Here is a 12,302-nt window from a genome sequence, read left to right as displayed (position 1 = left end):
ACAAAAAACCCAACCAAAACCAAGCCTCCTTATCAGTCTTACATGCTTTTAGCTACTCAGCCCACCCACCTACTTCATTTCAATTTCCCTACCTTTGCTTAATGTGAGGATGTATTAAAACCCAACTAAAATTAACACAGACCGACAACATTTTGAGCTCTTTAGCCACGTGTGCCCCTCAAATCCTTCCAGAACAACTCCCATCTCATTGCTATTGGCACAAAGACTGCCAGCTGATCCTGATCCCTGTCTGTGCTGAGGAAGCAAGCCAGAAGAGATTGCCAGTTTGCCCTATATTCCCAGACAGGAGCCTAATGGCATTTAAAGTCTAATGAAAAAAGTCTCTTGAACCGTTCCCTCAGGTCTGCACACTACATGATTTACTTCCTACAGCTTCTGACCCTATAAAGATTCTGATCTTTCTACATTAGAAAGGTCAAGAAGACCACTCACCTCCAAAATGGAATACTGGAAACACTATTTAGCAGGAAACCACAGTTAGGAGATTTACACCCTCCCAATACCAACCTAGACTGCCATTTTTGTTCAGCGTTATTAATTCTCTTCCCTAAAGAGGACAGTGTTCCTGATACCAAACTCACCATCACATTTGAATTCTAGCTCCAGGAGGTTTAGAAAACAAGAAAGATTTTTATTAAAAACCACATATGGATAAGAAATAAAAGTCAGGTTTCAAATTGTCATGTCTGTGAAAAATTTATGAAACATTAAAGAAATTAAAAATAAGTGCTCTTACCAGCATCATTAGCATCATCCAGTTTCGGAATGCCTTTGATTTTACTGTGTTTCACTGATGAACATTTTTTGTTCAGTTGAGTTTGTGCCTTAAATTTGACCCAATTCAAAATACTCTCTATGATACCACAGTTAGAGGCCTACAAGCAACAAATTAGAATTGTGGATGAGAAAAATAAAGCTTCAGATAGCAGATTTCCTACATCTCAGTTTTGAATCATTAACACTGTTTCTAAAGTCCTCTACATTTAAAAAACTGCAACATATGAAAGGTCAAGGAATTAACACACACCTTACTATTTAGCACTTCATGCATTTACAACCAAAACACAACACAAAAGGAGCTTCCTTTTCCACCAGTTACATAACTGATGGAAAGAGCAAAGGAGGTCTGAGACCTAACAAGAGGTTGTGTAGTTGATGCGCTGAGACATTTTAGGTACTAAGCACTTGTTTCCTGGATTTTGAGAGCAAAAAGAATCTTTACAGGATATTTACAACCATTTAATTTTTCTTTGGAAATGACTGAAAATGGCTGAAAGACAACCAAAACTATTTGAGAATGAGCTTCCTACCAACCACTTGATAATCTGATACTGATTCTAGAAACACATCTGCAACAAAAATAGCATATAGTATATTTTCTAAACTAAAACTGCTTTAGATTTTGTTTCACATCAAAAGAAAACACAGATGGAGTGAAATACTGTGAGCTTTGGCTTTTAATTATCCCCCATAATACAGCATTCATTGTTGAGATTGTGCAGCACATTTAATGCATCTGGAAATCAGTGTTTACTCCTGGGAATATTAGAAACACTATAAATCAAACCTGCTGATGGTAATACAGCATGCATTCATTCTTCAGATTTCGTTATACAAGACTGCTGGGTTATTTTTTTCCCCTCTAAATTCTATAGGAATGTCACCCATAACATAGAATTAGAATAATAAAACACTATAGAATCAGTAAAGTTTTGATGCCAGGAGTATTAGCAGTGGCACTGTTCTCCTTACTACTGGAGTTTCATTTTAGGATACTGGTGCTAAATAGGACTTAGTATAAAGAGTTCTGGCTAACAGAATTCTACTTTCTCTTCATTGTATGAAAATGTAGTAGAGGTAAACCCTCTCTGATGTATTTCTACAAATACATTCATTTAGAACGGAAATTCTTAGCCCATCTACAGAAAACTTTTTAAACTTGCTGCTCGACAATAATGATCACCTTGAGTACTACAGGCACCATTTTGCATTTCCTTGATTACTGGAAGAACAAGTAAATGTGACATATCCTCTCCCTCTCTTTTCACTCCAGTGAAACAGGACTGATACCAAAGAGTAAGGTATACAATATTCTCAAGTTCAGAAAAATATTTTAAAACAAAAAATATTGGTCAATGACTATGTTTAGATTTTAAGAGTCCAACTCATATCACCCACGTAAATACCAGAATCTCCAACAAACAAGTTGATCAGGTGAAACTCACTTTGAAATCCAGGGCAACAGTCAAAACACAGTCATTGCATCCATTATTAAGACCAGAGAATGAACAGAAGTTCCTTCACCCCATTTCCAGAGTATGCAAATGTCACTGAAGTACATAATGAACTATACCTAATCTTCTGCTACAAAGCACACATATACTTGGTCCAGTGTGTCAATTCCTGATTCACAGAGGAGAAAAAAAAAAAAAAAAGGCTTTACTTACTGCTTTAAAAAATTTCTCAGATAGCTGGCACTTGGACCCAAAACTTTTAGGCTGCAATGTCATGTTTTCCTTTGTCTGGGAATCAAATGATGGGTTTTCAATCAAGCAATTAACAAAAACCCATATATGGTTCTTCACCTGTTGAAAACATAGAAACCAATTTACTCAACAAAATTCCCACATTCAACTTTTTCAATATTTTTGTATAAAGTTACTTGCCTGAAATGGTTTGACTGAAACTCCAGCTTTATTCTTCTTTTTCACCACTTCTATCAGTTTGCCCACAACCTGATCCACCACGTAATCAACATGCCTACCACCCTGAATGAGAGAAGAGAAAAAAAAACAAACAATAAACAAAATAGCCATTGAATTTCCTAACAGCTTTTAGCTGCACTAACAAAATTCCTGTAGTCATACTCAAATATAGAAATCCATGCACACTGAGTTGCAGCATAAGATAGAAAAATCTGTTTTAAAGTTTCTCTTCCACATCATTTAGTCTTCATTCAAGTGAGGATGACAGAAGTTAAAACATCAATTACTCAAATGCCTTCCTTTTAAATTTGTAGAGAAAAAGGCCAAAATATTAATAAAATGTTAAATTCTAGTGGCTGTCATAGGAAGTTCATAATACTTGACTGAAATCTTGTAACAAAAAGTGGAGTGATGCAGGGATATCCCATAAAGTGAAAACATACCAAACTCAACACTCCATATTTTACACAGGTCACCTTTGCTTTAGATAAGTTAGCACCTTACAAAAAATACAGACTAAATACTGGTTCCTGTTCAGACCAGTCTGCATTAGGACAGACAAAATAAAGAACACATGGCTATGGAGACCTTCATCATGAAGTCACAAACAGAAAAATGCTCCTTCTTTAAAGCTGTTTTTAAAACAGAACTGAGAAGGAAAAAAAGCTTTAGATGGGTACGAGGAAGTATAGGATAGATAAGAAATAAGTAAGAGAAAACAAAACCAAGAAAAAACAGCAGCCAAAAAGAGGAAAACAACTAGCAATCAAACCCCAAAAGTTAGGATTCTACATTTTAAGGCAGTATATGCATCTGAAAAGACTGAAGATGTAAAGAAGTTGAATTGATGGGATAGCAGCTGTGTTCACAGCTTCATGCAGAACACAGAGATTAAAAAAACCAAAAAAACAGAGTAGATAAAACCAAAATGGTTAAGCTAGTAAATATTATTAGTCATAACCAAACCAGTACTTGCACTTCAAAGAACCCATCTATGGTTTCTGTCAGTTCCTAGAGTCATCTACTGGAACAGCAACACAAACCATTAGAAGCACCATATAAAGTCTTTCTCATGGCATTTTTTCTAAAAAATCCAACCAACTAAAAAACCCACATCCAAACCCCAAAAGCTGTCAAAATTAGAACACAACTGTTTTTATCCACATATGGATGACAGAGTTTCAACAGAGAGAGAGTTCAATTGAAAGCTCATCTATCAATATCCTGCCACTTTAAAGAAAAATAAATCCATTTCTGAACTGTAAAGAAAAGCTCTTACAGCAAAATATCAAATTACACATTTCAAAATCATTCCACACTTGAGTGGCAGTCTTGAAATGCATTTCTTTTACTCATCACATTACTGAAAACTTGTGCTTACAGGAACATCTCAGTATATTTTTGCATTTAAAACTTTAGCAATTTTTAAATTTTGCTAGAAGTAGCATCTGACATATCAAGGAAACCAGCAATTTACCAGTAATTCTTGTTCTTAGGAGACACTAGTTATTACAGCAGTTCCCCATTCCCGAGTCCACTCTTAAGTGCGCAGCTGTGAGTGAGGGATGTTCAGAGCTCAGAGCTGGGGCCCTCCCAACCATTTCACCAGCAGGTGGCAAATGTACCCACTATGGGACCAGAACAGCCTGGAACTGCCCCAGCTGTCAGAACAATTCCATACAAGACACAAAGGCAAAAATACTCTCCAAGTCCAGAGGGCTGCCAAAGATTACTACAACTTTTGAATTATGGGAAAAGAGCGCTAGAACTGCATAACCTTCTTTTTCCAGACGGTAACGACAGAATCCCAGTCTTGCAAACTTCAGGATGCAAAGGTCTCTAATTAAGTGCTAAAAAAAATCTTAAAAATGAAGCTTTGACTGCCTCCTATACACATTCTACTCTTATCATAGCCAACAGTTTCCATCTATTTGGAGGTGAGCCATATTTAAATTCTGTGGACAGATAAATGGTTGATATGGTAGAAAAATTCAGAAGCTAACTATAAATTTGAAGTTTTCATTTAATTAGTTACGCAATTTCAATCGTATTTTCTTTTTCTTTTTTTTTATTATATTTATTTTATGAAAATAAATCCAAAATCCACAATAATCCCCAATTTCTTGCTGAACTCCAGCAAATTTTAACAGGTTGGGATTCTCCCTCCATGCAAGTCTACCTTCTAACACTGCAACTGTGTAGGCTCAGCATTTCTGCTAAAATGATTAGTAGTATTACAGTTAACAGTGCCACCATATTAAAGTTATCATTACACTGCTATGTTAATAGCTGAACTTTCTACTACAATTTCTACCACAGGCACTATTTGAAACTCAGAACTTGAGAAGACCACATTTAATCAGTTTACAAGTCTCACTACAGGTTATCTGTACAACTCTCATAGCTGTAAACTTTCCTTCAAATGCTGTATCAGAGCTTGAAGTTGAAGTCTGTGGTGGTCTACTATGGCAAAATTTTGAATAAATGGGGAGCTGACCAAGGTAACAAATTTACAAGAACTAAACAAGGGAGTTGCACCTCAACATACTGCCTGACCTCCCAAACACCCCTCAAAAAAAACCACACCAGCAACCCAAAAAAAAATTGTTTGGAATTTATAGCAAGTTTAAAAAAGGTGGGGGGGAAAGTTATGGCTGGCTGAAATTTATCCAGATGCAGAAACAAAAAGCTTTCAGCAAACAGTAATAATTAACAGCTGGAATGAGCTCCTCACCTGTTAGCAGTTAAGGGGGCAGGCAGCTGAGGCAGCTAATTACTACACATTATGTCCCGTCAGTGGGTAGCTGCACATCAATTGCTAGTGAAAGGGGCTCACCACCCCAAAAATCCCACACCCAGTCACACATGTAAGGCATGGATCATGAGAGTGGGGAAAACTAGAAATTACAACACTTACCTTTGAAGAATAAACAGAACTTTTTTCTGAGCATATTCCAAAAGAATATATAATAACAATGTATGTGTAACTGCATTATGTGAAAATTGATCCAGAAGAGTAAAATTCAAAATCTTTGGAGTAAGTGTATGCAATATGTTTTACTTAGGAGTCAGGAAGTATTCAGTATTTCCAAACACTTTTTTTAGCCTAGTATCAAGCGTAATGGAGTTTCTCTACATTGCCAGTTTCCTCATAAAAGTATTGTCCGCATCTTTAAGGTCATGCTATTTTTCTTTTTTATGTTGCACAAAGGAGCCTGAACTAAAACAAAGTTGGAACCCTTAAACTACCAGATTTGTCATCCCTAGTTTTGACAAAGTTTTTAATTGCAATGTAGAATATTTACTTAGAAAGTAAATATTCTACAATGAAATGAACTTGCCCTGTTACCACAGAACATTTGTTCAGCTACACTGTGAGAGACTGAAAAGAAGTTACATAATAAAAATTATAGCCCAGCAAACACTGGCTGCACATCACCTAACACCAAGATTAACACTGACATTCCTGTGCACCTGCTAGATTTAAGTGTAACCACTGGTGCTTACAAACCATTTGCGCTAGCATTAGAATTTTCTTCTGACGCTTTCAACAGAGATCTGAGCAAGGACAGGTTTCAAAGCGTCTGATTACCAATTCTTATCTTTCCCATCTTTTGGAAAGCTCACAGTTAAGATTCTCTAGAAACAGTCTCACCAACTACTAGGACTGCTTGTTCTAGTCTTGTTAAATCTAGCTTGTTAGATCTGCTACCTCTAATAACTAGAATGTTCAGTTAGATCTAACAACTAAACTGCCTAGTTGTTGGGTCACTCATCCAGTGCAGTTTGTGAAGAGCAGAAGTGACAAAGACTTTTTTTCACCATGGTGGATCACAGATCCCTAAACCCGGTTCATGCCAAAAGGGCATAAATGAGAGTTATGCTGGTTCATGTCAGGTGATTCCCTTGGTGCCTGACCACCCCCACAATTTGAGAAGCACCGAGCTGTACTTTATTTAGTATGCTGAGCACATTGCTGCTTTAGCATAACTTAAGATTTTTCTTTGCTATTATATCACTACTACTACAGTTGCAAAGAAAACCCAGATATCCTTAGGAAGATACACAAATAAAAGAAAATTAATCTCAACACTTCAGGCCAATTTTATACATCAGACAGCCACTTCTCAGGGACACCAAAAGTCATTTTTGCCCTCCAAAACTTGCTACTGGTAGCCTTAAAGGGGTTTGTACATTTTTTTACCTTACTTTCAGAATTATGTCATTACAATGTGTTAAAAAGGAAGAAATAAATCAGTTCCAGTAATTTTCTTCAACACCATGTATGCTCACATAAGACATTGGTATCACTGATAATGATTACTAGCATTGTCAAAACTAGTGCTTATGTAGAAATACTGCTATGAATGTATTTTGATTGCATCCAATTGCTCTGCCAGTTCCTCTCATGCAGAGGATTAGCTCACCTATTTATTTATAGCAACCCAGATTCACTTTTTTATCAAACACCTGACTGGGCACAGCCTCAGCATGCATTTTACCATTTCCATTTTTACCATTTGATCTAACCACTCACCTTTGTGGTAGCTATACTATTTACAAAGCTGATCTGCTGGAACCCTTTTTCACTCAGAGTGAGGCACACATCCCACCGTTCATTCACGACCTCGTGGATGACTTTGAGCGCGACTCCGGTTTCATCCAGCTTGTCCTTAACATAAAGATCTACGTAGCTGCGGAATCCATTTACCTACAAGCAACAGGTAACAGTCACTACTCTCTGCACCAAATACTCAGCACACTCAAGATACATCAAGTGATGTTCTTACAGGTAGTTTCTTCCCATTCAACATGACTTTGACTCCTTTGCATGACCCAGCCAAATCATACGCTCGTCTTGTCATGAGGGCCACAATATCCTTATCAAGCTTTTCCATCTTAAATTTAGACAGATCTGGCTGGAATGTAATGCATGTGTAGTCATCACCTTCAAAATGCTTAATCTTGGGCTCAGAGGTCTTCATCATGTTGTTCATCCAAGTCTTTGGAAACAAAACGTTTTAGATGTTAGTTTACAACACATTATCCTCCTCCTTTATTCCCTTTTCCAGCTATGCTAGGATTGCAACAGTTACACAACAAAAAGCTCGTGAACTTCTTTTAGAAGAAGTTCCTCTGGTAAAACACTACACGAAGTTAACTGATTTACAAAGATAGGCACAAGCATAGGTGATAGCACATTTGTGGTTTCTGTAAACATACAGGTATTATTACATTGATGGACATGATTCTGATGCAAATGGAGCCTCCCACAGAATTTACTAAACTAGATACAAGTGAGCTGGGATTACAGTCCTTGTACCCATCTGTTTAACTCTTTCAAGCTACTCCCACCTCTACAGAGAGGCTTATTAGTTCCTGTGCAGAGACTCAGTAGTCTCCAAGACACCATTTTGGCGGCCGTGCAGTGTGCCAGAAAACAAACCCCCCCAGCAGGTACAGGCTAAACTCAGGAGTCTTGTATTCCCTCTCTAAGAACATGGGCACATCTGCATGATCAAGCAGAACGTCTGCTCACAGCATACACTGAAGTTCAGTTCTAATAAATTTTCACAAATTTTGAAAATACTGGAAAACGTAGCACTTTAAGTTGTAAAGCATTTAGTCATTCTCAAAAAGTACACTCGAACCAATATTAATTTGCCCTTTGGCAGCCAGCAGAAAATATTACATATTTTAAGAGACAGGCATAACAGATTAAATGTATCATTTATGTAGTGATATGACAGCATGACCAGAAATTAATTACTTGTCCAGAAAGTAAGAGAAGAAAGCCACCAGCTGGGAAGGACTGTAAAGCCAAGGAACTTTGGTATCTAATACTGCCAAAGTATTTCAAACTTTTAGAAAGGTGGCCATCTCAAAGCTATATACAGTAGACCGCATTACATTCAGCCCTTGGTCTGTATGCTAACAATGAGCAATGGGTTCAAGTGGGGGGGGTTTACACTTAAGTCCATGTGGGGCTAATTAAATTCATGACATAAACACTGAAAAATCTGTTTCTTAGCACATACAAAATTACACAGATAATTGTTTCCATGTTTGCATAGCTAAGTAGAAAGATTTTTTGACAAATTATACAACAGCAACTTCAAAATGTTTCAACTGAATATATTCCTTTTCACATGTGCACGAACATACTTTAGTTTTAATAGAAATAGAATTTTGGGTTTTTTAGTCACCTAACACTCCAAAGAAAGTGTTATTTTACCCAAAAAGCCTAACACATAGGGATACCAATTTTTACTGACTGAACTAACCTAGCCTGAAAACTCCGCACATCCATTTGAATGAGAAACTATCCAATTCATTAAATAATCCTAAAATATATGTGTTAGATTTTAAATCTGTAACTACAGCAAAGACATTTTGAACACTTCTATACCTGCTTAAAGCTGTGTTTGTATTCCTTGCAAGCAGTTTCAACTGTAAACTTTGTACTAAATATGTTACAAAGTTTTGCACCATAGCCATTGCGTCCACCTGAAAAAAACAACATAGAGTAAAATAGGATCAGTTTAAATTCAGGATAATAAATCATGTCCTAAATTATTAAATTTATTTTTCCCTACATTTCAGGAACAGAAGTGTTTAAATACTTATATACATTACAATTAAAATATAGAGGTATGTTGTTTGTTACTTGATAATGAGTTGGAGATGTAAAGTTCTGACATTGGAGATGTAAAGTTCTCTGTAAATATTGGTATTAAAAAAGGGAAAGTAAGATATTTCCTTTAAGTCTTTTTACTCTAATAAAGAGCTATAATAACGGTAACTAAGTCATCACCTGTCATGAAACAGAAAGAGAAAAATTAAGGAGGGGAAGCATACTGAAGAGGCACACAATGACTTAACTGAATAAAACAAGCACATTAAATAGTCTTGCCTGTAACTTTTTTCTCATCATCATCATAGTTGCTGGAAGTTAGTAGCTGCCCAAAGATTAAAGCAGGTACATATACTTTTTCCACTTTGTGTTCCACAACTGGTATCCCCTTTCCATTATTCCATATGCTGATAATGTTTGATTCCCTATAAAATAGTGAAGACATTAAGCAAATGAATGCAATCTTGAAAACAGACTTCTGCATACCTGTTTAAATAACTACATAAAAATATAGCAAAAGACCATATTCTTACCACATTTACTTAGAGCTCTAACAATTTTAATTACAAAACACCCCACTCATTTTTGCTTATTAGATGTCTTGGAAGAAGGAGCTTAATTGTCCATACATGACAGTATTCCATACCACAAAAAAACCCCCAAAAATCTGTTTGAAGACCTTTCGTTATCAGCATGATCTGCAACAGGATCCTGAAGCTTAGTGACAGAATTACACTCAAGTTAGAGATGTTGCTTTTAAGGTTTCAGTGAAGTCCATCCAGACAAGTTATCATCTATTTAAAACCGTTATTTCCAAGTTATGATAAACATTGTGACTTATTTTATGTATCAGTGCCAAAATCCATCAATATCTGGCATCATTAATATTTCTAGCTCCAACACAGCATTTTCATTTTCGAGTATTAGAGAGTTCAAAATCAGGACAGGTCAGGCAGATTTACACATTTACCATTTCCCTCCCACACCATGATGAAAGTAGAAAAATCACTTCTCAGAATATTTAGCCTAAAGGTTAGGTCTGAAAACTAGGTTTCTAAATAATTTATTATTCAGTTAAATGTCACTGAAAAGCTACTACTAAAGGAACCTAATCAGCACCTATTTAAATTCAGTACTTATCAGTAAAAATTATCTCTCCAAGTATTCATTTTCAAAAAACAGTGGTAATGATGTATTTGTAATATGAAGTTTCAGTGTGATACAGATGACTAATTCAAACACAGTCTTATCCTAATGCTAAAGGAGTTAACATAGAAGTTCAAGAGATGCAAAATTGTGTTACAAAACCTGAAAGCTGGTATTTAAGATTTGTGAAGAAACCTGTCTGGCTATAGTTATGCACTGCCAAGCTTTCAATTTATCATAAATTTTATGATCTTCTGGTTTGAAGTTTCATTCAATCAAGCATCAATGAATGGTTCAGGAAAGCAATTATTATAATTTCAGAATGGTAGCACTTACTGTTAACCACTTTTAATTCACCTCTTCATCTTAAAATATGAAGCTAATGGAAATAATTCCATAAATATTCTGTTTTCAATAAATCCAATTTCATTAGTAAAATCATTTGTAAAAATCTAAACTGCAATAGCACTGGCAGGGAAAACAAATGAAAACATGCTTTTACTTACGGATCAATGGATATTTTAATACAAGTCATATTCTTGTCCCTCTGCTTATTGTCAGCAGCATTTACTATGAAACAAAGTAGCACAAATTAACACTTCATAGGCAATTATTAATCTCTTGGTCTGTAAAACTGATTTGATACATATTCCACCACCAGTTACAATAGTCCAGGTATATTCTTAATCTGGTAGCTCTTTTGATATATTCTGTATCTTAGCACTGCAGTCTATAAATATAACCAAGTATCTACAAGAAGGTATTTTTCAACCTTCTTATAATTACTGACTCTATTTTAAGCAGTTAGACTAGGTCAGAAATAAATGGAGAAGTGTATTTTGTGAGCTCATAACTGTTCTTAACATACTGAGCACTTCATTCTTCTCCTGTTGTTCTTGTTCGGATATTTATTGCAGCATGTATGTGAAAAACCCTAGAAACTTACATGCATCACCAGACCAGTTTACAAATTGAAACCCACCAAAAAAGTCACATCCATTAGGGAGTGTTTTGACTGCAGCAAAAGTTCTCTTTAAAGAGCCTGTGAGACTTTTAACTAACAGTCTACACAGTTTAGGATGAAAATAAGGGTAATTGGAAATTAACATTTGATCAGAATTTAATTAAACTGCACCGCCGTGTATACGAACTACAGAAAGCAGAAATGCAACTGTGGCCACTAAACATGGAAACACATTACAGTCATTTTCAGCATCCAGTGATGATCCATCTCATCATCCATGAAACAGATAAAGGTAAAACCCCAAATCATCAAAGTACACCAACTCTATCTAAACAGCTGACAAGGACCTCAATTTAAGATCAGATATTTCAAGGTGCTTTTGCTAAAATCATGAAGTGCAGTTTAATTCAAAACCATGCATAGTTAAAATGTCCCATTTTCATAAGGTTATTACACTGACCCCTAGCTCTCAAACCACACTCTCTGGAGCACTTATTAGTGCTACATAAAGCAGCAATAAGCCATGAAGTACTACAATAATGACAGGATAGTCATCTTCCTTTTGAAGAGGACAATATGGAAGGACTCTCCCTAACATGAAAAGCCAAAAAAATCAGATTTATGAGGCACCACTCAAAACAGAAGTGATTAAAGGTTTTCATTTCCGTGTTTATCAAATTAAGTAATAAGTTAAAAATAATATAAAAAAATTAAACAAGCATTCTTTTCCACCTGGTAAAGATATAGTCTTTATTGCCTCAAAGAGAGTAATGCTGTAAAACATAGTTCTAGAGATGTGGAGAAGTTGTGAACCTAATGAAGGTCACAACAA

The 12,302-nt window shown here is 35.8% G+C and overlaps 1 protein-coding gene across 2 annotated transcripts in view; it reads right to left on the bottom strand.

Moving 5' to 3' along the window:
* TOP2B (DNA topoisomerase II beta) overlaps positions 1 to 12,302 on the bottom strand; it is a 60,578-nt gene that overhangs the window by 28,841 nt on the left and 19,435 nt on the right. For both annotated transcript variants that reach the window (XM_042043045.1, XM_042043046.1), the window contains exons 4-11: positions 11,013 to 11,076; positions 9,640 to 9,785; positions 9,136 to 9,233; positions 7,517 to 7,729; positions 7,264 to 7,437; positions 2,688 to 2,789; positions 2,469 to 2,606; positions 758 to 896 (exon numbers count right to left, since the gene is read on the bottom strand). In XM_042043045.1, the coding sequence (XP_041898979.1) occupies positions 758 to 896; positions 2,469 to 2,606; positions 2,688 to 2,789; positions 7,264 to 7,437; positions 7,517 to 7,729; positions 9,136 to 9,233; positions 9,640 to 9,785; positions 11,013 to 11,076 (1,074 nt within the window). The remainder of the gene's footprint in view (positions 1 to 757; positions 897 to 2,468; positions 2,607 to 2,687; positions 2,790 to 7,263; positions 7,438 to 7,516; positions 7,730 to 9,135; positions 9,234 to 9,639; positions 9,786 to 11,012; positions 11,077 to 12,302) is intronic.

The sequence above is a fragment of the Corvus kubaryi genome, unplaced genomic scaffold (genome assembly GCF_017639235.1).
Source record: "Corvus kubaryi isolate FWS band 111438036 unplaced genomic scaffold, C.kubaryi_AGA036_p1.0 37398, whole genome shotgun sequence".
In the NCBI taxonomy this organism is placed as follows: Eukaryota; Metazoa; Chordata; class Aves; order Passeriformes; family Corvidae; genus Corvus; species Corvus kubaryi.
The sequence above is the reverse complement of the archived record's forward strand: the minus strand, read 5'-3'. Positions and strand labels throughout refer to the sequence as shown.